The sequence below is a fragment of the Protopterus annectens genome, chromosome 3.part0 (assembly GCF_019279795.1).
Source record: "Protopterus annectens isolate FY-2018-M chromosome 3.part0, PAN1.0, whole genome shotgun sequence".
Taxonomy (NCBI): Eukaryota; Metazoa; Chordata; order Ceratodontiformes; family Protopteridae; genus Protopterus; species Protopterus annectens.
Genome location: NC_056731.1, coordinates 944407200 through 944434925, shown reverse-complemented (window position 1 = coordinate 944434925; position 27726 = coordinate 944407200). Strand labels below are relative to the sequence as shown.

General features: G+C 45.7%; 1 protein-coding gene across 3 annotated transcripts in view; it reads left to right on the top strand.

Annotated features, from left to right (window-relative positions):
- The window catches only part of DEK (DEK proto-oncogene), a 1116206-nt gene extending 1088707 nt beyond the window's left edge, over positions 1–27499 (top strand). For all 3 annotated transcript variants that reach the window (XM_044065276.1, XM_044065275.1, XM_044065277.1), the window contains exon 12: positions 27019–27499. In XM_044065276.1, the coding sequence (XP_043921211.1) occupies positions 27019–27030 (12 nt within the window). In that variant the 3' untranslated portion in view covers positions 27031–27499. The remainder of the gene's footprint in view (positions 1–27018) is intronic.
- Positions 27500–27726: the final 227 nt, after the last annotated feature.

Genomic DNA, 27726 nt, shown 5'->3' with positions numbered 1-27726 from the left:
TAGCAATGCACATTCCAGGTCGGTCCAACATCTTGGTAGACAAACTGAGCAAGATTATCCTTTCGCCTTACGAATGGTCTCTGAACCCTTATGTAGCGGACTAGATCTTCCTCAAGTGGGGTCAGCCGTGCTGTGATCTCTTCACATCGCCGTCCAATAAGAAGTGCAGTGAATTTTTCGCTCTAATCCACCCGACGGAGGAAGCCCCCAGAGACACTCTCTTGTCTGTTGTCCATGCTTGGCCACCTGGTCTTTATGCACATCACCCACTTCCACTTATGACAAAATTTTTACAGAAAGCTCGTCTGTTGGGGAGCAGAGTTATCCTCATAGCACCATTCTGGCTTCGTCAATTTTGGTTCCCTTGACTGCAGTTTCATCTCCTAGCTCCACCCTAGATCTTGGATCCCATTCCAGATCTTATTAGTCATCCTTCGGGAATTTCTCCCCCAAATGTGGACAGCCTCAAGCTTGCAGCATGGTTATTCCAATTCTCTTAGTTGCTAGGACTCCCAGTATCTTTAGCCCAGTTAAATCCATCCTGATAGTGCCATATAAGTCCCCTACCAGGAAAGTCTACAGTAGTAAGTGGAAACATTTTTCCATTTGGGCTTGAGAGAAATCTTGATCTTTACCTTTCCAGTTCCAGTGGTTAGACTTTCTCATATTTTCCAACAAGGGGCTAGCTCTTCCACAGTGAAAGTACAGCTGGCGGCCATTTCCAATTTTCATGTTGGGAAAAATTCAGGCTCCCTAGCTGCTGCCAGAATTTGCAAGACTTTTTTGAAAGGTACTTTCTTCTGAGGGCTCCCATTAAGAATCCTTTCCCGTCGTGGGATCTGAGTTTGGTCCTTCCGGCTTTGATCGCACCCCCATTCGAACCTGCAGCATCGGTTGACTTAAAATTCTTATGGAAAATGGCCTTCCTGGTGGCTATTACTTCAACCAGGAGAGTATCAGAACTTCAAGCCCTGTGTATGAAACTGCCTTACCTAGTGTTTCACAAGGATAAGAGTATCTCTCAGGACTAACCAGTCCTTTCTGTCTAAAATTGCTTCGGAATCAAATATTAACCAATCTATTAATTTGCCTGTATTCTTCCCTAATTTTCAAAATAAAGGAGAATATAAACTTCATTTGCTTGATGTGCACAGGCAGTTGCGTTTTTATTTGCATAGGTCCAAACCTTTCCATAAATCTGATCAGCTTTTTGTTTCCATTGCTAGACCCTTTTTGGGAAAACCAGTTTCAAAAGGAACCATCTCTAAGTGGATTTCGCTTTGTATTTTGCAAGCTTATAGAGAATTGCCAGCCCCAGAAAGGGTTCATGCTCACTCTACCCGTTCTGTGGCTACTTCAGCTGCATTCTGGTCTAGTTTCCCTAGACTATATCTATTTGGCTGCTACCTGGGCTTCCTCTCTCACCTTCATTATAAACTAGATTAAGCCAAGGTACCCCGTTGGGGAACCTTTTTCTTGCTGTAAACCGATGACAGTAAAAGTTAATTGTATTTCTTGTGTAAAGTAAATACTTCATAAAGATTTCATTACTTACTGCATTCCTTGCTTAGGCCCAGGCCATGACATACCTCTGTCGGTTTTGTGCCATATTCAAACCTCAAACTATTAGTCATGTTTATTTACGCTTCTAAATATTTTGGTACTCTGTTGATTTATCCAAAAATGGCTTTGGTAAGCCACGCAACTACCGATCTTCCGTAAAAGCATAAGGATAAAGACAGTCTGCATAGGTCCAAAACTGCAGACGACTCTACCGTTGAGCTAGTCCGCTGGTACTCAGTGAGGCGCTTTCGCAGCCCCTGATACTTGCTTCTACAGATTCACAGGCCTCTGAGGCCTATTCAGAGTCTGGTATATGCCGCAAGATGCTTCTTCGACTATGGAACCTGTGAATGTCTCTACCTTGGATTGGTCTGGAGCCGCTGTGCAGACGCTGGCTTCTGAGGGTTTATTCAGGCCTTCCAGTTTTCATATTAAGCAGACTTTGTTTCAATCCAAAAATACAGAATTTCTCAGACCTAAAGTTCGAACTACGCCTAGGAAACAGATGACCAAAGTGCATTCTCAGGTCCACATGCCAAAGAAACAAATGCTTAGAATGGCTGAAGACCTCATTACCTTAATTAGAGGGAAGTCAGCCTTCCCCCTCAGAGACCAATAACTGATTTTCCTTCTGATTCTTCTGATCAGGAATCTGATAACTCTGATCCTTCTGATTATCAGGACATGCCCTTATCTACCTATGAGGATTCCATTCACTCTGCTTCCCCTCAAGATTATTTTTCTTTTGGTGAAATCCTGCATATCCTTAGAGAGCATTTCTGCTGGGAGAGCCAGGATTACTCTGTCCAAAAAGAGACTCTGGGAATTTTTAAACTTTCCTCAGCACAGGCTGTAGCTATCCCTTCTGTTCTGGAAATTGTAGATGTCTTCTTGGAATCCAGCCTTACCACCTGATACTTTGCCTCCTGCTCCCAGGAAACCTGACTGGTATTAGAGTACCTGACTTTCACAAATTCCTTTTTAAGAATCCTACTGTAGATCCAGAGACCATTTCCCAGGGGCCTAAAGGCATTAAGGCTACAACTGCCAAAAATCCTACCCCTTCAGACAGGGATTCTAGGGCTTTAGACAGATTGGGTAAGAAGGTATACACCTCTGTCATTCTTGCAATTAGGGCTTTAAATTGCCAGTTTCCTGTTAAAGTACCAGCAGCATATTATGGAGCTAATTAAACAGAAAATGATGTTGATTCCTGACTCTGCAGAACACACAGATTTACAAGAGTTAATGCATTCTGCTAATCAAGTTGGTAAACATACTCTGCAATGTGGGTTATGCTTTGGAAGTATCATGCAGGGCTGCTGTCACTGTGTCTGTTCTTAGAAGGCATGCTTGGCTTAAGGAACAAAACTTGCCAGATCATGTCTAAGCAAAATTACTGGATGCACCCTTAAACCAAGAGCGTTTATTTGGCAATAAAGCAAGTCCTCAAAAGGATGGAGGAAAAAGCTAAATCTATGCAAACTGTTAGATTTCTTACAAGTACAGCCACCTAGATTCAGTAGGCATTGGGCTTCAAATAACTGGTCTTTTCCTGTCCCAGGCCTAGTACAGCCACCTAGATTCAGTAGGCATTGGGCTACAAATAACTGGTCTTTTCCTGTCCCAGGCCTTCTCATTTCAAGTCCAGGAGCAGCAGACCACCAAGACTTCAGTCTCTGCTTATGCACAGATCTAAGCAATGGCTTGCTCCCACGTCCAGAACAGGGAGTAGTAAGCCACCTCTCTATGGTAAAATTGCACAATGACTTATCCTTACCTCTTCCAAGCCTTGCTCAGGTACTTGCACCTTTAGGGGGGAAACTTGCCCTCCATGCCAAAGTCTGGGAATACATTACCCAAGACAGACTGGTCTTAAACATAGTTTCCCAGGAATACAGATTCCACTTCAACTCACTCTCAACCCTAAGCAGATGGCCATACCTCCCCCCAAGCCAGTGGGCAGAGGCCCAAAAGTAAGTACTTTCCCTTCAGTATCAAGGCTATTCAACCTGTCCCAGCAGAACAGAACAAAGGGGGGCAAGGCTTTTATTCCAGACTGTTACTGGTTCATAGGTTGGTACTAGGCTGGTACTAGGCTATCTGCCCTAGGGCCTATGCAAGCCTAGCCATAACAATTCCCTGGATATTTCTTCTCACAATATTTACTTCTCCAGGCCCCTGTCTAGCAGGGCGACTGACATGATCCCCGGAGTGAATTTCCTATCTCCCATCCAATCATCAAGGTTCCTTTTGAAGAGGGCCAATGAGGCGCTCTGCTTGATATGTATGGGCAGTCTATTCCAGAGTATGGGGAGTGTCTGGGTTAGGAGCATCTTTTGTTCATTGTGATGACAAGGTTTAGATCCCTGGAGCGTGTGGCTCTGAGGGATTGGGATTTCTTTGTGGAGCATGTCCAACAGCTCAGGGTTTGACATGGCCTTGTATGTTAAGCAGAGATCACCTCTCCAGAAAAGAAAACTGTGTCCTATCCTGGATCTGTCTATTCTCAACACCTTTCTGGTGGTTTCAAAATGCTAACTCTCCTAGCCAAGGGCTCCTGGCTAGCAACCCTAGACTTAAGAGGCCTACCTTGAACATCCCCATAAGGGAATCTTGCAGGAAATACCTACGCTTCAGAGTAGGCTCTATGGCACTATCAGATGTTCTTCGTGTTCCACTGTTGCAGTCATTACATCTTGGTTATCTGCTTGCAGTAGCCCTCAGTCTGCCTGATTAACAAAGTCTTGGGTCCTGCGTCGGTTGCTGTCCCTTCTTCCATGACGTCAGGTCATCAGGGGTATAAAACATGCAGCCGACGCCATTAAATCAGTCTTTTCTTGCTGTGCGGTGCCCGAAGCAGACGCAGTTCGCAAGTGCCGGTCGGCCGACTCCTCAAATTTTCGTTTTTGAGTTTCAGAACCGAAGTTTTCAACTAAAGCTAAGTACCCCGTTGGGGAAACTTTCTTGCTCCTTATCAATGTCAGTAAAAGTTAATAATTGTATTACTTGTAGAAAGTAAATACCTCAAAGATTTTCATTCGTACTGTATTCCTTGCCTGGGCCCTGACCACGATGTACCTTGCTGTTGGTTTTGTGCTTTATTTAATCAGCGCACTATCTGTTGTCTGTATATTTTTGCCTCTAATTATTTTGGTTCTCGGTTTAATTATCCGGAAATGTCTGTTAGCCTTCCGACTACTGGGATTTCGAAAAAACACAAAAATAGACGGGCCGAATTGCCGACTATGCTTCTAAGCCAGTTCGCCGGTACTCTGTGAGACACTTTCACAGGCCTCTACTGAGACCCCTTTGGGGTCCAATATGCCGCAAGGTGCTTCAACTATGGAACTCGCGGATGTCTCTACCTTGGATGGGTCCAGAGCCACTGTGCAGGCACCGGCTGCTGAGGGTGTATTCAGCCCTACGGACTTGCATATTAAACAGACGCCTCCTTTTTCTTTTAGGCCTAAATCTCGAACCATGCCTAAAAAAAACTCCCAGGCCTCTATGCCTAAAAATCAAATAAGAATGGCTGAAGATCATATAACTCTAATCAGGGGAAGCCAACTTTCCCCTTCTAAGAGACCTAGGATTGAAGTTTTTTATGAATCTTCTGAACAGGATTCTGATTTTTCTGATTCTTTTGATGATCTGGATTTGCCCTTATCCACTTATGAGGATTCTGATGCAGAGGACTCTATTCCCTCTGCTTCCCCTCCAGAGGATTTTTCTTTTGGTGAAACTTTACATACTCTAAGGGAGCATTTCCACTGGGAAAGCCAGAGCTATTTCCTCCCGTATTAGACATTGTTGATGCTTTTTCGGAATCTAGTTTGGCCCCCTGATTCTTTGCCTCCTGCTCCCGGAAAACATGACATGTTACAGGGTTCCTGATTCACACAAGTTCCTTTTTAAAAATCCTATTGCGGATCCAAAGACTATTTCAGATGTTCGTGGTGTGCCAGCCGTGGTGTGCTTCTTTAGTCTGCTACAAGTTATTGCTATTTCTTCTTGAGAAGCACCTTGCCTGATAACACTCGTGTGTTTTTAACTATTTCAGATGTACCCAAGGGCATTAAGACTTCTACTGCTAAAAATTCTACCCCTTCTAATAGAGACTCTAGGGTGCTGGAAAGATGGAGTAAGAAGGTTTACACTAGTGTAACCTTGGCCATTGGGCTTTAAACTGCCAGTTTCATATGTTAAAAGTATCAGCAACATGTTATTGGATTGCTTAAACAGAAAATGATTGTTCCTGACTATGCGGAAAATAAAGAATTACAGGATTTAATACATTCTGCTGAACAGGTTAGAAAACATACTTTGCAATGTGGATTTGATTCCTAAGAGGCCTCTTACAGGGCTGCTGTTACTGGGTCTGTGCTCAGAAGGCATGCTTGGCTTAAGGAGCAATCTTTGCCTGATCATGTTAAAGCTAAATTGTTGGATGCTCCCTTAAATCAGGACCACCTGTTTGGCAACGAGGCTGAGGAAGTTCTTCAAAAGATGGAAGGTAAAGCTAAATCTATGCAAACTGTTAAAGATTTCTTACAAGTTTAGCCTCCTAGATTTAGTAGGCATTGGCCCTCTGAGAATTGGTCCTTTCCAGCCCCTTCCAGGTCTTAAGCCAAACTGACACAGCAGAAACCCCAGGTTTCAGTCCCTGGGGACACACAAGACTAAGCAGTGGGGAGGTTTCTGCACCCAAATCAGGGAGTAGTAAGACCCCCCCCCCCCCCCCCCGGAAGATATCTCAATGACTTGCTTTTAAAACTTCCAAGCACTTCCCAACTGAATGCTCCTTTAGGTGGAAAGATTGGTCTGCAGGCCAAAACCTGGGAACTCATTACCCAGGACAAATGGGTTTTAAATAGTGTCCCAAGAATACAGATTTCACTTCCACACCTTACCAACACCAAGCAGGTGGCCAGATCTACCCCCAAATCAGTGGGCAGAGGCCCAAAGTCTAGTACTCTCTTCAGCATGGGGGGTTATTCAGTTGGTACCAGGAGAGGAAAAGGGACAAGGTTTCTATTCTACTCTAAATACCTTTCTGGTGATTCCAAAATTCAAGCTGCTTCCTATGCTATGCCAAACATGCATGGTTGGCAACACTAGACTTAAGAAGCATACCTGCACAATCCCTATCAGGGAGTCTTGCAGAAGATTCCTACGCTTCAAAGCAGGCGACATGCACTACCAGTTATTTGCACTGCCCTTTGGCTTATCTACTGCACCCAGGGTATTCACAAAGTGCCTAGCTCCAGTCATTGCATTCTGCAGGCAAAGAAATATTAAAATATATCCATACCTGGACAATTGTCTAATTCAGGCAGAATCCCAGGACATTCTTTTGAATCATCGGCCTTTGTTCAAAGGGTACTGACTTGTCTGGGGTACACCATAAATGAAAAGAAATTGCACCTGGTATCCTGTCAACAAATTATATTCCTGGGAGCAAGCTTGAATACAGCTTCCCAGATGGCTTTCCTTACGCCAGAGAAACGGACTCATTTGACAATCTTCTTTAAACAAGTGGCCACAAAAACCCAGTTATCTGCAAAGCAAATATTGCAGGCCGTGGGGTTCATGGCCTCCTGCAGTCTTCTAATAACATATGCAGGGCTGCATATGAGGAAACTGCAATGGTATCTCAAAAGCCTGTGGTGTCAACATTCACAGGATCTAGAAGCTATGATTTCTATCATACCTTCTCTACGCCTTGAGTTCTTTTGGTGGGCAGAGGCCTGCCACCAAAACAAGGGACTACCATTCACACTAGCCCCCCTGCCGCCCAAAGACTATGCATGGGGCGGGGCTCCCCTGGCAGGGAAGTGCATTCAGGGCAAATGGAACTCAAGTCACATGCACCTACACATTAATCAAAAGGAAATGTTAGCTGTACGGAATGCTCTGGCAGCCTTCAATGACCACATTCTTCCAGGACAACTAATGGTTAAAACGGACAACACCACGGTCATGTGGTACATAAACAAGCAGGGGGGTAGACACTCTTACAGACAGTCTTGCAGACTAGCCATGGCATTGTGGAACACAGCCTTGAGCTACCAAGTGAATCTACAAGCTCAGTTCCTGCCAGGAAAACTAAGTACACTGGCAGATGGACTAATCCAAGACGTCATGGACCCACACGAGTGGAAACTGGAACCAAGGATTGACAAGCAAATGGGGGAGCCCAGATTCAGCTTGAGCCCGTGGCTGTGGCAATAAGCATCTGTTTCTGTAAGGCCCCTTTGTAGCGTATCTACATCATTTGGGGATTCAGTAATGTTTCCCAGTTTGCAGTCATCTGCGAACTTGGTTAGCCAGAGTCCCTTAGTGTTGGCCTTTTCTTCAGAGAAGTAGATGCCAAACAAGAGCGGTCCCAGGACTGAACCCTGAGGTACTCCACTTGTCTGGAGTTGGATTTGGAGTCTGCTACTTTTACCATGTGGGTTCTGTCGGTAAGCCAGTTGGCAACCCGAGTGATGTAGGGATGAATGCACAGCTTAGTAAGTCTGATTCCAGAGTGGGGGATAGTGTCACAGGCCTTGGCGAGGTCCAGATAGGCTGTGTGGACTGCATTACCCTTGTTCACGGCTCTGGAGACTGATTCGAAGAAGTCAGGTTCAGAAGACAAGATCAGCCCTTCACGAACCCAAACTGGGTGGGGTCCAGTGTTTAAAGGTTGCCAATGTCTTTGTTTATAAGTTCCATAATCATATGTTCCATGGCCTTGCAGATCAGGCTCATCAAACTGATGGGGCGGTAGTTCCCGGGATCCAAGGTGGATCCCCCCTTGTGGAGTTGCATAACTGTAGCTGTGCGCCACTCGGTGGGCACGAAGCCTGAGGTGAGGCTATGATTAAACATGACACTTAGGTGAGGTGCCAGTTCATATAGTACACAGCCCAGGATGTCGTCTGGTCCCATGGATGCTGTATTCTTAGCTTTGGAGAGTGTTTTTTTTTTTTTTTTTTTACCTGTGTGGTTGTTATTACTGGAATTTGGCAATCTTCTGGTATTGAGATGGGCTGTTTGAGGGGGTGAAGTTGGCACTGAATCAGTCTGCCAGGATATTGGCAATATCCTTGGGATTAGTATATTTCTTGGCATTCTGTTGTAGCTCAGAGATCATCTGAGCATTGCCATTTAGATTCTTGACATAATTATAGAATGCCTTGTTGTCTTTGGAGTCTTTGGCAATTTTATTTTTGTATCTAGCTTTGGAGGATTTTGAGGGATCTCAGCTTCTTACTGAGGCTGGTAAGGGAGTTTTTTGCATCCTGGGATTTTCCTCATCAGTTTCTTCCTTTTGTTAAGTTTGTTTATGGCAAGGGAACACCAGATTGGCTTCCCTTTTTTGGATGAGAGCATCTTGGTTCTATTTGGGATGGCACAATTCATGCATGAGTGGATGTGCTCATACATTGCCTTGGTGTAGGATTCAGCAGTCGAACTTTCAGTTCCCGTCTGCATGCGTGTCAAGTTTGTCACTTTTGATTTGTGTAGCATGAAGTTGGCTTTGGAGAAGTTTTTTATGCAGGTTTCCTTACTGGGGGTTGGGGGTGGGATGTGGATGTTGAGGGTGATTTAGCTTATGGACAGACCTGACCAACGAGCGGGTGACCATAGGTATGGAGCATCGATTTCCCATGTTGGTAATGACAATGTCTAGGATATTGGAGCCCCTGGTGGGACTATGGATTTAGTTTATCCAGGGCATTGGAATTTATGAATTCCAAGCAACGTTTGTTACGAGTAGTTTTCGCAGTTAATGGCAGGGTAGTTGAAATTACCCAGTTTTAGGAATTTTGGTTGTATCGTAATATTTTCTAGTATGTTTATAAAGGTGTAGTGAGAATCTTGGGGCATGGTGTGGGATCTGTAGCAAGCCACAATTTGGATTGCAGTCTTACCTAGTGTTGCACCTGGAGAATTTCAGACGCATTGTGTTAAGCAACTAGCCTGGTGGTGTGAATATCCTTGGTGAATATGGACACTCCTCCACCTTTAGTGTTTCGGTCCTGGTTTGGTGGCCGATTGTAGGTGTACTCTCTGGAGCCTTGAACCAGGTCTCTGTTACTGCACAGATATAGATGTTCTCCATTTTTAGGAGTGCCTCGAGAGAGTTCATTTTGAGGTTTAGACTTCTAGCATTGATTAGCATTACCTTCAGAATTTGCATGCTTTACCTGTTGCGGTGGTAGTTTTGTCCTTTGAACTTTGCCTAAAAAAGGCACTATAGGGGTGGCAAGAGCCTTAGCCAGTAACCTGAATCCCAGGAGTGACAGGTGCAGACCATCTCTGGCAGAGCATCGTGGTCTGTCGATCATGTCGTCCCAGGCAGACAGATACTGGATCCCCTTTGACACCAGAAGCTTAGCCAATTGTTGATATCAATCATTTTGCCCTTGTATTGTGGTATCATTCTGGGTGAAGGCAGGATGCTACTCATGGCTGGGGTCATACCTGCCTAGGCCACATGATCAGAGTGCTCTTCCATATGTCTTTTCATGTAGTTCAGGGAGGTACATCTCAAGTCATTCACTCCAGCATGGACAATGACAGAGTCATATTTATACTTGCTGTGGACTGACTTGAGTGCATGTGTTGTGGCGGATCCTGGCACCCGACAGGCAGCTGACTGTAATTTTTTCCTTGTTCAGCCTGGTGAGTGAGTTATTAGTCATAGGTGACTTTAGTCAGGCACACTGAAGTGTTAGGTACGTTGTCTTGCCTTAGGGGCTATTTCTGGGTGGCACACTGGTGGTGTGAGCTATGTGACACTTTGGTTGTGATTGCGGTTTGTTTGGGTTTCATCTTCGGAGTTCCTTGTTGCTTGGGCAGGTTACAGTTAAGGGCCTCTGCATATGTGGATTTAATGTTGCTATGTGTGGGTGTTGGTGGTGTGGGTTTAGAAGGGCTGTGTGTTGCTTGAGTTGTCTTGGGTGGAGAGAGCTTTGCTTCCAGTTTGGCTATGTATGTGCATCTCTCACAGGTTGTAGTGTTGGGTGGTATGGTGGAGAGGGTTGTCTGTGTACATAAGACAATTGCTGCATTGTCCCAGTATGCCCAGATTCACCAGGTGGACAAGAGAAATCACCGGAAGCTGGCCCTTGGACATGCCCGGTTTGGTGTTTTTTTAATTACAGGAGCTGTTTTCCCTTGCTAAGGTTCTTTGCAGTTATAGTCTGTTTAGTGCCTACGATTAATTTCTCCTTATTAACAAGGTGAGTTGAGTACTTGTATCAGTTTAAGGCTTCCTAGTGCTTTCCTGCAGGTATTAGAGCAAGTGCTAGTCACAGGTATGCTTAAAGGTAAAATGGAAAAAAATGCACACTGCAGTGTGCACTAGAGAAGTTAGATGTGAAAGTAGGTAACTTAAGATGTGATAGTGTTCAATCTCGCCGTTTGTTCTTGCACATGGGTTCGGAGCCGATCCTCGGCTCCGTGCCGGCCTCTTGCAAGCTCTGCATCGAGAAGAAGCTCGAGACAATCTAATACCCACAATCCCCCTCTGCCTTTACCTCAGATCTAGTTTGCCGCTGCTGCATACGCATCGTTGGGAGCTAGCTCGAGAGTTTCTAAGCTAAGATATAACTTTTTTTTTGTTGTATTTTATTAAGAAATATATTCTAGTTGATATCTGTATTAACAAGTGTGACTGTGTTGTGGTTCCGTAATTCCTTGGTACCGTTAACCTTATTTTCGGTATTTTTGTATCGGGGCCTACACCCTTCACATCTACCATATTGAGACAATTTAACGGATTTGACATTAACCTGATTGTGACTTTTTTCTCGGATTGACTGTGTTTTTCTGTAGTTATATATTGTTATACTATGTCGGAGAAAGCAAAGTCTGGTTTCAAACGTTGTCAGTGTGGCCAAAAAATGTCGGTCACTGACAACCACAGTTCCTGCGTCTACTGCCTTGGCCCTCTTCACTTACAAGAGGATTGCTCCATCTGTCACTCTTTTAGTGAGAGGGTCATGACAGATAGGCGCAGGAAACTGATGGACAGAGGTCTACTGAAACCAGCTTTCCAAGAGGCTTTGGATGCTTCTGACCAGGCATCGAAGTCCTCTAAGGAATCGAAGACGTCGGAGCCTAAGTCATCGGCTCCGAGCTCTTCTTCAAAGGTTAGATCACCGGTTCCACAGACTTCGGGGCCGAGTGTTCAACTGGTGTCGGTTCCTGAGCCTCGAGTCTTGGAACCGGTGATGGAGCTCCCTCCTTCGGCCATATTGAGGTCGGCTCCGTCTTCGGTTCCTTCGACCCGTTCTTCCTCCAAACTTTCGGATGTCGATGTGGATCGCGTGGTATAGAAGTTGTTGGAGCATTCGGCCCTCTCTAAACTTATTTCGGTTTCCACCCAGTTGGTGTCGAAACTTGAAGGCCTTCCTGTATCTCCATCCATTCCTCCTCCGAGACCGATTCAGTCTTTGGAGCCGGAAGAGGCTGATCTGCTGATTGTGGAGCCCTCGGGTCCAGAACCGTCCTTTCTCGGTCTGTTCCCCTCACCTCGACTCCGTCGGACCCGGTACCGGAGTCTCGGAGCCAACGGTCTGTTCTTGGTTCCGGGGCCGAGAGTCGAACCGACGTGTCTGTTCCGACTCTCCCCCTCGGGGCCTCGGCACGGATCGATTCGGCTCCGTCCTCGGGGTCGATGCCTGTGTCGGGGATTCTTCCCATTTCTTCGGAACCGGGGGACTCTTCGATGCGGGACCCGGGAGCGTTCGACCTGATGAGGAAGGTGTTGTCTACCCAGACAACCACATCAGTGGAAGCAGTTTCTCCTCCCCATAAAGGGCCTTTGTCTTCATCTGCACCCACGGCCACATCCAAGCGTCTGGCACCAGTGCCTCAGCCACCCCTGGAGGGTGCCCCCTCTTCCTCCGAGGCTTCTTCGGATGCTCCCACGAGGAAGTCCCTAGGAAGAGACTGTGTAAGAGGAGACACTTGGATTCTCCACAGGAATCCATAACATCTGATACTGACTTAGATGAGTCAGAGGGGTCCCCTAAGTCACCTTCAGAAGATGTCTCTTTTTCAGACATTTTGGAGATCCTGAAACAGAGAGGTGACTGGCAGTCCCTTCCCCCTTCTGAGGATGAGTCAGTTCTGCTGAAGGCATTTGGTGCTCGCCCTTCCTCCTCCTGGGTCACTCCGCCTTGACGAACTAATGGAACTTATTGATCAAGGGCGTGGAGGCTCCTGACACAGTGGAACCTGTTCCAAGGAAACCGAACAAGTACATCACAGCACCTCAGGATAAGTCCTACCTTACAAAAGGAGTTCCAGTAGACGCTATGGTGGTGGCTGCAGCCACGAAAAAGGAGATGTCTGAGTCGTTTCTCTGTCCATCCGCCTAATAAAGATTCTAGGACGATGGATAGATATGGGAAGCGCATTTTAGTTCAGCGGCTTTTTCCATGCGGTCCCTGAACTATTTGACCCATTTTACACGCCTGCAGAGGGATCTAGTCAAAGAGTTGGGAGATACCCTCCAGGGTACTACAGATGCAGCTGTCTCAGAGAAAGTGACAGAGCAACTTAATACCCTAACATCGATTGTTAACTCGTCCATGAGGCTGATTTCTTATGCAGCCGAAGGTTCGAGTAGGGCAGCAGCTTCAGCGATTGCTCTTCGTAGACAATCCTGGATGCGCCTATGCTCCTTTGGAAGCCTTCAAGTCTTCCTTTACAAATGCCCCATTTGACGGTGCCACTCTTTTTGGCCCCAAGGTAAAGGTGCCCCTTACCCGGTGTGACCAAGAGGGCAGACTCTGTCTGCTGTCGGAGTCCGTTTTTCCACCCCAACTAGACCGTACCCCAAAGGGCAACGCGGTGGGAAAATGTGGTTTCGAAAACCCCAAGGGTCTTTCTCAGGCACACAGGGTGATGCCCCCTCTAGAGGCAGAGGAGGGGGCAGAGGTGGAAGACGCCGCCCTGGCGGCAGAGGGGGTCCGCAACATCAAGGTGACAGGGATACACTCCCTGGTAAACCTTTCCAGCACTCCTGAGAGGAGGCCCGACTGTCCTGCTCTGGAGGCAGTTGGGGGTCGCTTAGCTTTTATACCCTCAGGCCTGGCAAGGTATAACTACAGACAAGTGGGTAAAAAGCGTAGTTACCAGAGGTTACTCCATACCCTTCCTATCCTATCCCATTCCAAAGAAAAGACTCCCAGATGTACCGCCCCATCTGCGAGAGCCAGCAGCTTTAGAAATTTCAAAGCTGCTAGAAAGAGTCATCCAGCCAGTCCCAGCGGACCAGCAAGGATTCGGAACTTACTCAAGGTTCTTTTTAGTTCCAAAGAAAACAGGGGACTGGAGGCCCATTCTAGACCTAAGCTACCTCAATACTTTCGTCAAGAAAGAAAAGTTCCGAATGGTCACGCTTCAATCGATCCTTCCATTCTTACAGAAGGACGAGTGGATGTGCTCAATAGATCTAGAGGATGCATACTACCACATCAAAATGGCCAGGGCATCCAGAGATCATTTGCGCCGGCTGGGAGCCAGTCACTTTCAATTTCGAGCCCTGCCCTTTGGTCTGACCTCAGCCCCCAGGGTCTTCACCAAATGTATGGCAGTGGTAGCGTCTCACTTGAGACGTCAGGGATTCCAGGTGTTTCCGTATCTGGACGACTGGCTCCTTTCGCCACCACCCGCGTCAACTACTGCAGGCCAGAGACTATGTTCTTCAACTGTGTGTTCACCTAGGGATCTCCGTAAATTTTGGAAAATCCTTACTTCAGCCATCACAAAATATCTTGTTCATAGGAGCAGAGTTAAACACACGTCAATTAATTCTGAAGCTCCCCCCAGAAAGGATATTATCACTGCAGACTCACATACGTCTTCTACTCTTGTCAAGGAAATCTCCTGCAAAACTAGTACTGAAGATGTTGGGCCTCATGTCAGCCTCCCTTATTGCAATTCCCCTGGGAAGGCTGCACATGAGAGTCCTACAATGGCTACTGTTTGCTCAATGGTCATTTCAACAACTACCTCTAACACACGGGATTCTTATAACAAAGACTTGCAAAACAGATCTAAACTGGTGGCTTCAAACGTGCAACCTTTCCCAGGGGAGGCCGTTTGTGCTACCCACGCCCACAGTTACGGTGACCACGGACGCTTCCCTGATAGGGTGGGGGGGCATCTTTCAGGGACAGACAGTCCAAGGCGAATGGACCAATTTGGAGTACAATCTGCACATCAGTGTTCTAGAGTTGAGGGCAGTGTTTCTAGCGTTGCAACACTTTGCTCCCCTCCTTCCTCTAGGGACTATTGCAGTTCAGACGGACAACATGTCGGTAGTCTGGTACATAAACAAGGGGGAACCAAGTCCTATCAACTATGCAGAGAGGCCATGAGAATTTGGCAGTGGGCGGAGTCCACGGGTCGCTTTCTAATAGCAACGCACATCCCGGGGTCATCCAACGTCATAGCCGACAGGCTGAGCAGAGCAATTCTGTTACCGCACGAGTGGTCTCTAAAACAGTCAGTGGCGGAAAGGATTTTTCGCACGTGGGGCCAGCCTTCCTGCGACCTGTTTGCGCCTCCAATGAATGCCAAATGCAGGAGCTACTTTGCCCTATTACCCTCCAGGGAAGTCCCCAGGGACGCACTGGTTTACGATTGGCCCCGGGACTCCTATACGCATTTCCCCATTTCCTCTGATATGAAGTTTCTCCAGAAAGCCAGGAACCTACACAGGACGATAATCCTCATTGCTCCATTCTGGCCTCGTCAAATTTGGTTTCCTTCCTGAAAATGCACTGCATTCGGGGACCCTGGATTCTGGACCCAGAGCCAGATCTATTGACTCACTCGTCAGGGGTTCCCCATCCCGCTCCTGTCACTCCATCTAGCAGCTTGGCTGCTCCAATTCCCAACTTAGCCAGGTCTGATCTTTTGTCACCAGCAGTCCAGGATATATTAGTGGCTTCGCATAAAGCTTCCACTACTGAAAACATATACTAGCAAATGGAAACGGTTTGTATTCTGGGCAAGACACACCATGTGGATCCTTTATAGCTCCTTTGAATAAGATATTAGAGTTCTTAACAGACTTATTTCATCAGGGTGCTTCTCCTGCTACTCTAAAAGTTCAATTGGCTGCCATTTCGAATTTCCATGTGGAAGAATGTGGAGCTCCTATTATGGCTCACAGACTTTGTAAAGCCTTTTTAAAAGGAGTTTTTCATATTAGACCACCGGTCAGATCTCCCACGTCACCTTGGAGTCTAAACTTGTTGCTATCTAAATTAATGTTGCCCCCTTTTGAACCTGCCTCTTCTTGCCCATTAAAATTTTTGTCCTGGAAAACTCTTTCTGGTAGCCATTACTTCTGCTAGACGAGTGTCTGAACTTCAGGCTCTCTCCATCAAGCACCCTTATTTGATCTTTCACTCTGACAGAGTTTCTCTTCGAACCAATTCATCCTTCCTCCCTAAAGTATGTTCCATTAACAATATTAATCAGTCCATTGAATTACCCACTTTCTTCAAAAACCACTCCAACAAAATGGAGTATATGTTACACAAATTAGATGTTCACAGACAGCTAAGGTTTTATTTGGATAGAACAAAAGATCACAGGAAAACAGATCAACTCTTTGTGGCTTTTGCTGATAGCAGGAAAGGACTTGCAGTTACCAAAAGAACTCTTTCTAAATGGTTAACGGATTGTATAATCTATGTCTACGATTCTGCAGATCAACCCTTTACACAAACCCAAAGGACATTCCACAAGATCGATATTCACGTCTTTGGCTCATGCAGCTCACCTACCTCTGGATGCTATTTCAGCGGCTGCTACCTGGTCTAAGCCACATACATTTATTTCTCATTATAAAGTAGACAAGGTTTCTAGGGACAGGGCAAACTTTGGTTCCACTGTGCTCAAGAACGTCCTCCCGTGAGTTCCTCAGGATCAAGGAGCTAGGGACGCTACCCATGTGTAAGAACAAACGGCGAGATTGAACACTATCACATATAGAAGTTATGTCCTTACCATAACGTTCCATGTGGAGTGTTCATCTCGCCTTTGTTCTTACAGTCCCACCCTCCCACCCTTAGGAAGAACGTTCTTTGATGCCTGGCCAGAAGCATTTTTTGCTACTGCTATTATTCTGTGTACATAGTTGGTATACACATATATGTTTATATGTGTCTGTTCAGATATGTTTATGTGTGTAAGCATGAATGTGCTTTTATGTAGATTGGTTTGTTTGCAAACTAGATCTGAGGTAAAGGCAGAGGGGGATTGTGGGTATTAGATTGTCTCGAGCTTCTTCTCGATGCAGAAGCTTGCAAGAGGCCGGCACGGAGCCGAGGATCGGCTCCGAACCCATGTGTAAGAACAAAGGCGAGATGAACACTCCACATGGAACGTTATGGTAAGGACATAACTTCTATTTTTACCTGTTTAAAAAGTTAAGGTTTAGTGGAGAGCTACTATTTTTAAAACAGCAAGATGGGTTGAAAAGGGTGATCACTTTTGTATTCTGGTACTATGGAATACAGTAGGGATGGGCAATAAATTTAAATAGTTCAAGGGGAGGGATTTCAAAAATGATGATTTTGTGATTACTCTCACAAGCCAGTGAAAGTAGAGATGAAATGAGATATATGGTCAGATTAACATAAGAGGCAGGCAACTAGAAAGACAGTGGTATTTAACAAGACAACTGTAACTGGGTGGGAGGGCAGGGGCGGAAAAAAATTCTGCCCGACTCAGAAGAGAGAGCTGTGGTCTCTCGAAGTTTTAATATGCTGTTAAAGCAGAATGCAAGTAAAACACAAGGTAAAGAAAACCACAGTATTCAAACTATAGAAAGGCAGTAAAGTAATACAAAATACAAAGAATAAAAGCAAACTAACCTTTCCTTCACAGCAAAGTGTAGCAGAGTCTGGATGAGCCTTTCTGGTAAAGCTCTGAAATATTTTACCCCTTAAATAGAAGGTTTAGTTCCTAGCTCCACCCACTCAGTTAACAAATGATTAACCTTAAGTGACCTCTTCTATCTTATGAATGAGTCCTTAATTGATCAGTTCTAATTTCTGCCTGACTTAGAAGAGAGAGAGAGCTGTGGTCGCTTCTTCCCAAGGTCCTATTAAAAGTCAGACAAGAGAAACCAAAGATGATACTAATTGCCCCGGACTGGCCCCGCCATTTCTGGTACCCAGTCCTAAGGAACTTGTCTCAATATCCAGCTTGGACCTTACCTCAAAGACCTCAATTAGTCGCAGCAAAACAATCAGATCCTGCACAATCAGCTCCAAACACTGAACCTGGCAGCATGGCTGATCATGTAGTTATGCAAGCACCTCTCAGTAAAGCTGTGATGGATGTCATTTTGGAAGCCAGAATGCCTAGTACTAAAAAATCTTATGCTGATAAATGGAAGAGATTCTGTGCTTGGAATCAAGCACAAGGACCTGATACAGCAGAACCAAATATTCCTCAGATATTACAATACTTGACTGCGATGCTTGATAAAGGTCTTCTTTCTCATCAATAAAAATCCATGCCTCTGCCATTTTGGCTCATTACAATACAGAGCCACCAGTCTTTTCTCATCCTTTACTAAAGCAGTATCTTAGAGGAGCCAAAAATTTAAGGCCTTCCAGAAGATCACCAGTACCTGCATGGTACCTCAGTTATGTGTTGGAAAAGCTCACCCTGCCTCCATTTCAACCAGCTGCTACTGCAGATCTAAAGTTCTTATGGAAAACAGCTCTGCTCCTAGCAATTACTTCAGCAAGAAGAGTCTCAGAGCTTACGGGCCGTCATGGCTGTGGAGCCTTTTTATCATATTTTACCCAGACAGGGTGTCTCTGAGGACCAATCCTTCATTTATGCCCAAGGTGGTTTCCAGTGTGGCTCTTAACCAAACTATTCATCTGCCAACCTTTTATCCAAATCCACAGAACAAGGGAGAGAATTCTACATTCCCATTCCTTGGACGTACACAGGTAAGATTCTACTTGAGCAGGACTAAAGCTCTAAGAAAAACTGAGCAATTACTAGTGACATATGCTGCAGGATCAGAAGGAAAGGCTATTTCAAAGCAGACTTTTTCAAAGTGGGTAAGCCACTGCATTTGTTTCTGCTATTTGCACCATGGCAAACCTGTGCCCAAGGGCATTGGTTCTCATTCCACCAGAGTTGCAGTTACATCAGCAGGCTTTCTCAGAGGAGTACCAACCAAAGACATTCCTAGAGGCTGCTACTTGGAGTTCTGTTCACACCTTTACAAAGCATCATCATTTGCCTCTACCCCAAGTCCAGGGCAGGCTTTGCCACTGCAGTTCTGCAGGGCCTTATAGCCACCCCTAATGCTGTTTAGCTCCAGCCTCCCATCCATAGCTTTGGGATTCTATCTAAATGTAACGACTGCAACAGTGAAACACGAAGAACATAGTACAGTTGTGTACACTTACCATAAATGTAGATGTTAGAGTGTATTCACTGTTGCAGTCCAGGTTACCCGCCTGCCATCCCCACTTTCATTCTGGAGTTTATTTCCTTTATCTTCTACAACCTATGTGGTGTATTTGCTTGTAGATGAAGGTAGTTTGTATTGTTGCATATATATATATATATAATACACACACACACACATACACTAAAGAAAATGGCGTCTGCTTGTTTTTGGAATTCAGGCCGACTGAAGGCAACCTGCCAGCATATTACCCAAATGTAATGACTGCAACAGTGATTACACTCTACCATCTACATTTATAGTAAGTGTACACAGCTGTACTTTACCCTCCCTCCAGCCCCCTGTTTTTCTCTTACTATACCTCTACTTTCCTTTACTAGGCTTAAAAGCCTTATGTGAGCGTGTTCAATCTCGCCATTTGTTCTTACACACGGGTTCGGAGCCGATCCTCTGCTCCGAGTCATCTGCATCACAAAGCTCTGCATCTCAGAGAAGCTTGAGACCAGACTATATCCCACAATCCTCCCTGCCATTACTCAGATCTAGTTTGCCGCTGCAACAGATCGGATCGAGGAGAGCTCGGACCAGAGGAGAATTTGATAACTTTTTGCTTTTTTCAGATAAACTGCTACTTTTTTTGTAAAAATAAGTTTTAAGAGTTAGTATAGTATAGAAGTGTGTGTGTATTACTGTTATATTATTTCTCATATTATTCTTAAGACACATTTTGTGGCCTACTCTTTTTTTTTTCTCTTGTGTGGATTATAGTCTGGGTGTGGTTCCTTTTTTTTTGAGTTCTTTTACACTTGTATAGACATTCACGTTATATATATATATATATATATATATATATATATATATATATATATATGTATATATGTATATATGTATATGTGTGTATATATATATATATATGTATATATGTATATGTATATACATATATTTATTATATATATATATATGTGTGTATATATATAGAAGTTGGTTAGTCTTTTATTATTAACCTGGTAAAGTGTCATTACTTCTACAGTCATGTCGGAGAAAGCTAAATCAGGCTTTAAAAGATGTCAGTGTGGGCAGAAGAATGTCTATCACTGACAACCACGCGTCCTGCGTTTACTGTCTTGGTCCTCTCCACCTGCAAGAGGATTGCTCTATATGTCATTCCTTTAGCGGGCGGGTCATGACAGATAGACGCAGGAAGCTCTTAGACAGAGGGTTGCTTAAGCCTGCCTTTCAAGAGGCTTTAGACAAATCGGATCAGGCTTCTAAGTCCTTGAAGGGGTCGAAGATGTCGGAGCCCATGTCATCGGCTCAGAGTTCATCTTCGAAGGTTCATTCGCCGGTTCCACAGACCTCTGGGCCGAGCGTTGAATGTTTCTTTCACTGAGCCCCAGATCTTGGAACTGGTGTTGGAGCTGCCGCCACCATCCATTCTTCGGTCGGTGCCATCTTCGGCTCCTTCGACCCGTTCTTCCAGACCGTTATCTGAGAGATGTGGATCGTGTCATGCAGAAACTCATGGAAAACACGGCCCTTACCAAGTTTATTGCAGTTTCCTCCCAGTTGGTGTCGAAACTAGAAGGCCTCCCCATGTCTCCAACAGGTCCTCCTTCGAGACCCATCCAGTTCTCTGAGCCGGGAGAGGATGAGCTGATAGTGGAGCCCTCTGTGCCGAAACCGTCCATTGCACGATCGACACCATTGACTTCGACTCCTTCTGAACCGGTAGGTGAGTCACGGAGCCGACTGTCTCTCCTCGGTTCCAGGACAGAGAGTCGTACTGACCTTTCGGTGTCGACTCTCCCTCTCGGGGCCTCAGCGCAGATTGGCTCGGCTCCGTCCTCTGGGTCAGAGCCCACGGCCCCGTGTCTGGGATGCTCCCGTGTTCGGAACCTGGGGAGTCCTCGGCCTGGGGTTCAGGGGCTTTTCACCTTAAGAAGGTATTGTCTGCACAGACAACCACTTCATCAGAGGCATCTTCTTCCCCTAAAGGGCCACTTTCTGTTTATGCCCCCACGACCCATCCGAAGTGTAGAGCCCCATTGCCTTAGCCACCCCCAGAGAGTTCCCCCTGTTCCTTGGAGGCCTCACCGGAAGCCCCCTCTGAGGTCCCGAGGAAAAGGTTGTGCAAGAGGTGGCGCATAGATTCTCCGCAGGAATCTCTAACGTCTGACACAGACTTGGATGAGGCAGAGGGGTCCCCAAAATCCCCCACTGAGAATGTCATTAGCGGACATCCTGGAGATCTTGAAACAGAGGGGTGATTGGCAGTCCCTAGCCCCCACTGAGGACGAGTCGGTGCTGCTGAAGGCTTTTGGGGCTCAACCTTCTACCTCCTGGGTGACTCCGCCCTTCGATGAATTAATGGAATTCATTGCTCGAAGGGCGTGGGAGACACCTGACACAGTGGAGCCAGTCCCTCGAAAAACATGCAAATTTATCACCGCCCCCCCCAGGACAAGACTTCTCACCAAGGGAGTTCCTGTCGACGCTGTGGTGGTGGCGGCAGCCACGAAAAAGGAGATGTCTGAGTCTTCCTCATCTGTTCATCCTCATAAGGATTCTAGGACTATGGACAGATACGGGAAGCACGTTTTTAGTTCAAAGACTTTTTCCATGCGTTCGCTAAACTATTTGACACATTTCACACGTCTGCAGAGGGATCTCATCAAGGAGCTGACTGTTACCCTCCAGGGTAACACAGATGCTGCTGTTTCAGATAAGGTAACAGCACAACTTAACACCCTTACCACCATAGCAAACTCCTCCATGAGGCTCATCTCGTATGCGGCTGAAGGATCGAGTAGAGCTGCAGCTTCAGCGATTGCTCTTCGAAGACAATCCTGGACGCGGCTGTGCTTTGTGGAAGCTTTCAAGTCTTCCTTTGCCAACGCCCCCTTTGGCACCACACTCTTCGGGCCCAAGGTGAAGGAGACTGACTCTGTGTGAGCAAGAGGAAAAGACCCTGTCTGCTGTTGGGGTCTGTTTTTCCGCTCCAGCTAGACCGTACCCCAAAGGGCAACGAGGTGGGAAAATGTGGTTCCGTAAGACTCTGGGATCTTTCCAAGCCACACAGAGTGATTCTCCCCCTCCAGAGGCAGGGGGGGGGGGGGTAGAAATGGAAGACGCCGCCCCAGCAGCAGAGGGGGTCCGCATAACCAAGGCGACAGGGATACCGTCCCTGGGAAGCCTTTCCAGCACTCCTGAACGGAGGCCTGGCTGTCTTGCTCTGGAGGCAGTCGGGGGTCGCTTGGCTTTATACTCAAAGGCCTGGCTAAATATTACTTCTGATTCCTGGGTAAAAAGCATTATAACCAGAGGATACAAAATCCCCTTCATATCAACTCCACCTCAACAAAGAAGGTTTCCAGATGTGCCACCCCATCTGCGAAGCCCAGCAGCAATAGAAATTTCAAAGCTGCTCAAAAAGTCATCCAACCAGTCCCGGCGGACCAAAGAGGATCCGGAACTTACTCAAGGCTCTTTTTAGTTCCAAAAAAGACTGGGGACTGGAGACCGATTTTAGATCTCAGCAATCTCAACACCTTCGTGAAGAAGGAAAAGTTCCAGATGGTCACGCTTCAATCGATCCTTCCATTTTTACAGAAGGACGCTTGGATGTGCTCGATAGATCTCGGACGTGTACTACCACATCAAGATGGCCAGACCGTCCAGAGATCTCCTGCGCTTCCGGCTGGGAGCCAGTCATTTTCAGTTTCGAGCTCTGCCCTTTGGACTCACCTCAGCCCCCAGGGTATTCACCAAATGCATGGCAGTAGTTGCGTCTCACTTGAGACGACAAGGATTCCAGGTGTTTCCCTATCTGGACGACTGGCTCCTCACCGCTACCACCGAGCGTCGCTTCATACAAGTCCGAGACTACGTCGACCTTTGTTCCCACCTAGGGATTTCGATAAACTTCGAAAAGTCTTGCTTATCGCCCTCACAGCATATTTCATTCATCGGAGCAGACCTGGATACACGATTAACACTGCTAAAGCTCCCTCCAATAAGGGCATCAACCCTCAAACAGGTTCTTCTACTACAGAGCAAGAAAGCCCCAGCCAAACTGGTGTTGAAAATTTTGGGACTAATGGCAGCGTCCCTGATCTCAGTTCCTATGGGAAGGTTACACATGAGGATCCTCCAATGGCTGCTTTTCGCGCAGTGGTCATTCCAGCACTTACCCCTAGCGCACGAGATTCTGATAAGACTCTTGCAGACGAGATCTCTCATGGTGGGTGTACAGTCAGGATCTCACTATGGGTTGTCCGTTTGTTCTACCCAGTCCGACGGCCACAATAACCATGGACGCTTCTCTGATAGGGTGGGGGGGGTCTATTTCAGGGAAGAACAGTCCAAGGAGAATGGTCCAACATGGAGTACAGCCTGCACATAAATATTCTGGAACTGAGGGCGGTGTTCCTGGCGTTGCAACACTTCCAAGCCCTCTTACCTCTAGGAACAGTAGCAGTTCAGACAGACAACATGTCTGTAGTCTGGTACATAAACAAGCAAGGGGGGAACCAGGTCTTACCCATTATGCAGAGAGGCCTTGAGAATTTGGCAATGGGCAGAGTCCACGGGTCATTTTCTGATAGCAACGCACATCCCGGGGTCATCCAACGTCATTGCGGACAGGTTGAGCAGAGCCATCCTGTTACCTCACGAGTGGTCCCTCAATCCACAGATGGCGGAAAAGATCTTCCGCAGATGGGGCCAGCCTTGCTGTGATCTATTTGCTTCCCCGTTGAATGCAAAATGCAGAAGCTACTTTGCCCTTCTACCCCCTCCGGGGGATGTCCCCAGGGACGCACTGATACACGATTGGCCCCTGGGTCTCCTATATGCATTCCCACCTACTCCCTTGATTCCCAGATTTCTACAGAAAGCCAGGAACCTGGAAAGGACAATAATACTCATAGCCCCATTCTGGCCTCGGCAGATATGGTTCCCCTTTCTTCAAGCCCATCAAACAGAGGAACCGTGGATTCTGGACCCAATACCAGATCTGACCCATTCGTTGGGAGTTCCTCACCCATCTCTTCAGTCCCTTAAACTAGCAGCTTGGCTGCTCCGCTTCCCTGCCTAGCCAGGTCTGATCTACTTTCTCCGGCAGTTCAACACATTCCACAAAACTCTACAGGAGTAAATGGACACGCTTTGTATACTGGGCGTCTAGCCAGCACTTAGACCCCCTGGTAGCTCCTCTACATAAAGTATTGGAATTTTTATCTATCCTCTTCCACGAAGGAGCCTCTACTTCCACACTAAGAGTACAGTTGGCAGCCATATCGAACTTCCATATTGGTGAGGACGGTTCTCCCATTGTCTCAAGACTTTGTAACGCTTTTATGAAAGGAACCTTCCATCTTCGGCCGCCCGTCAGGAAGCCTTTCTTTCTATGGAGCTTAAATTTGTTACTGTCAACTCGTGTTGCCACCCTTCGAACCTGCTTCTTCCTGCCTCCTAAAGTTCTTATCGTGGAAGACACTTTTCCTCGTAGCTGTTACTTCAGCTCGAAGAGTTTCAGAGCTGCAAGCATTATCGGTCAGACCACCTTACTTGATTTTCCATCCGGATAGTCTCTCTACGTACAAATCCATCTTTCCTTCCAAAGGTATGTTCAATCACAAATATTAACCAATCCATAGAACTCCCTACCTTCTTCAAGAACTATACTAACAGGTTGGAGTATATGCTGCACAAGTTGGATGTTCACAGGCAGTTAAGATTTTATTTGGATAGGACTAAGTTACAGGAAGACAGATCAGTTCTTTGTCACGTTTGCAGACAATAAAAAGGGCATGGCAATTACAAAACGTACATTATCTAAATGGCTTGCTGATTGTATAGCCTTCGTATACTCTTAAGTCAAATCAGTCCTTACCTACCAAACCTAAGGCCCATTCTACCAGATCCGTGTCCACTTCCTTGACTCATGCAGCTCGTTTGCCTTTGGACACGATTTGTGCAACAGCCACGTGGTCTAAGCCACATACTTTCCTCACTCATTATAGAGTTGACAAAGCCTCCAAAGATAGGACATCTTTTGGTTCCACTGTGCTTAGGAACGTTCTTCCATGAGTCACTCGGGGTGACGGAGCTAGAGACGCTACCCGTGTGTAAGAACAAACGGCGAGATTGAACACTCACATAAAGAAGTTGTGTCCTTACCATAACGTTCCATGTGGAGTGTTCATCTCGCCTTTGTTCTTGCATCCCCCCCCCCCAAACGTGTTTTGGAAGAACGGGTAGGACTAGATTCTGATTGATATGTCTTAACCCCTTCCGGGGTATATGGTCCTGTGTCTCATGGGGTATATGCTACTACCCTTAGTTACTTACTATGGTGAGAGAGTGTCTCTGGATGCCTGAGAGAGTGTGTAGTTCTTGCACCTGAGGTGTTGGGTTATCGGTCTGGTTTGTTTGCAAACTAGATCTGAGTAATGGCAGGGAGGATTGTGGGATATAGTCTGGTCTCTGCTTCTCCGAGATGCAGAGCTTTGTGATGCGGCCGACTCGGAGTCGAGGATCGGCTCCGAACCAGTGTATAAGAACAAAGGCGAGATGAACACTCCACATGGAACGTTATGGTAAGGACATAACTTTTTTTTTGGTGTATTTGCTTTTGTTTGGGGGTATATTTTTGTGTTTTTAATTACTTAAATATTTGGCTCCCCATTTGGGGGGTGCACCTGACATGTGGGGCAAGAAAAACTGATGTAATGGCATCAGCTGCACGTTTTATACCCCTAACGTCATGGAAGAAGGGACAGCAACAGACGCGGGACCCAAAACTTTGTTAATCAGGCCGACTGAGGGCAAACCTGCCAGCAGATTACCCCAAATGTAATGACTGCAGTGAATACACTCTACCATCTACATTTATGGTAAGTGTACACAGCTGTACTGTCCTAGTCCTGATGTGCTCCCTTCAGATTGGAGAATTAGGAATTCTCAGATTAATAAGGGATTGCCACGATAATGTACTGTAGCAGACGGTAGTGGAACTGCTAGCATCCTTGTTGCAAACTGGCCATGCTAACGTTTTACCTGGTTACACAAGACTCCATCTGGAGGGTGCCTACAGCTCTTTGGCCCACAACTCCCTTGCTGTGTGCAGGTTTACCCCACTATCCCTGAACAGAAACATACTGTTAACTTGGTGTTTTTAAGTCTGAGGTGAGGGATCTGCCAATCGTTAACGGACCGGAGTTCCGCTGTGGGCGACCCCTAACCAGGAAAAGCCGAAAGACAACAACAGCTAGGATAGTACATGATCTAAGTGGACCATTTGCAGGCACAGTGCAGGTGTTCTAGAAGATTTGCTTCATTTACCTATGCAGGAGGAGGCATAGGCGTTTAATTTCTTTCTCAGTTCAGGGGTTGGGGTGTACTACACATTATTCCAGTAAATGCTTTCTGTGCTCACAGTTTGGAAGGAGCACCCTAAACTGCCTAAATTATTAGCAGGCACATGTACCCTTTGACACCTCCTCGAAAGAAAATGGCTATTCTCTTTCTGCCAAGTATCTAGCTGATTTCCTCTTGGGGAATGAGGTTAGTCTAGTTCTGAGGATAACGAAAGCTGTGGAGATGGGTTTGCATTAGGTATTTGTCTTAATCAGTTTCTTCTCTGCTACCATCTGCACTTCGCATGCAGGAGTGTGTATAAATAAAAAAATAAATAAAGGTTGAAGCAAATCAGTGCCTTGTCTTTTATGGAAGTGTGATTCTGTATCTCTTGCCTTTGCAGGGAAAAAGACAGGTGGGAAATGTTAAGATTTACTTTTCATTTCTCCAAGATTGAATGTTATGGTAACTGACTTGCAATACTTCTTTACTTGACTAGTACTCATTTGTAAACTGGCAGATTTTTTAGGTGGTGTGTTATATTACAAAATGTATGTGAACTAAGTATTAGTGATGCTGCAAGCTATGTGTTCTTTAAAATGAAATTAACCTTTTGTTTTCCTCATTCTTAGCTGATATCGTGATTTCTGTATACAGAAAATGGAGCAGCTTCCCCTTCCCCTGATCAGTCTCTGAAGAAATGCACCTGCAACAGATTTACTTTTGTAAACAGATTTTTATGTTTCCTCCTTCATTCATTCATCTTGAAGGCTGTCATTCTGACTGACTTTTATCTTCTGGAAAATTGATGCCATTTTTATTTGGACTTAAATTTTGTGCATGGCACATAAGCATTTTTATTTTAGTTAGTGTTTGTACATTTGAATTGTCAGATTACTGATAAATGAACATATTAAAAGTATTGTTGAATGTTTAGGGTAAATTTTAATGTTTTCCATTTCCTTATAAATGTATAATTTTAAGTACATTACTATGTTTGTAAATGCAGTAAATGTTCTCATGTCGGTGTGTTAAAAACAATTTGGTTTTTGGAACTTTGTATTTTTATACTCTATGCATTTATCTGATCTTAACATTAAAACATTTCTTGAAGTATTGTGTTGGAAGACTGTTTGATTACAGCCAGAGTTGCATAAAATCTCCAGACTTGTTAGCTGCAGTTTAGCTGTTCAAATCATAAGTAGGTATTAGGCTATTGGCCCTAGGGCCTATCTAAGCCTAGCCAAAAAGGTACCCTGGCTTTCGCCACCCAACAAAATTATTTTCCTGTGCCCCTGATGAGCAGAGCCACAGAGGTGATCCCCATGGTAAATTTCCTC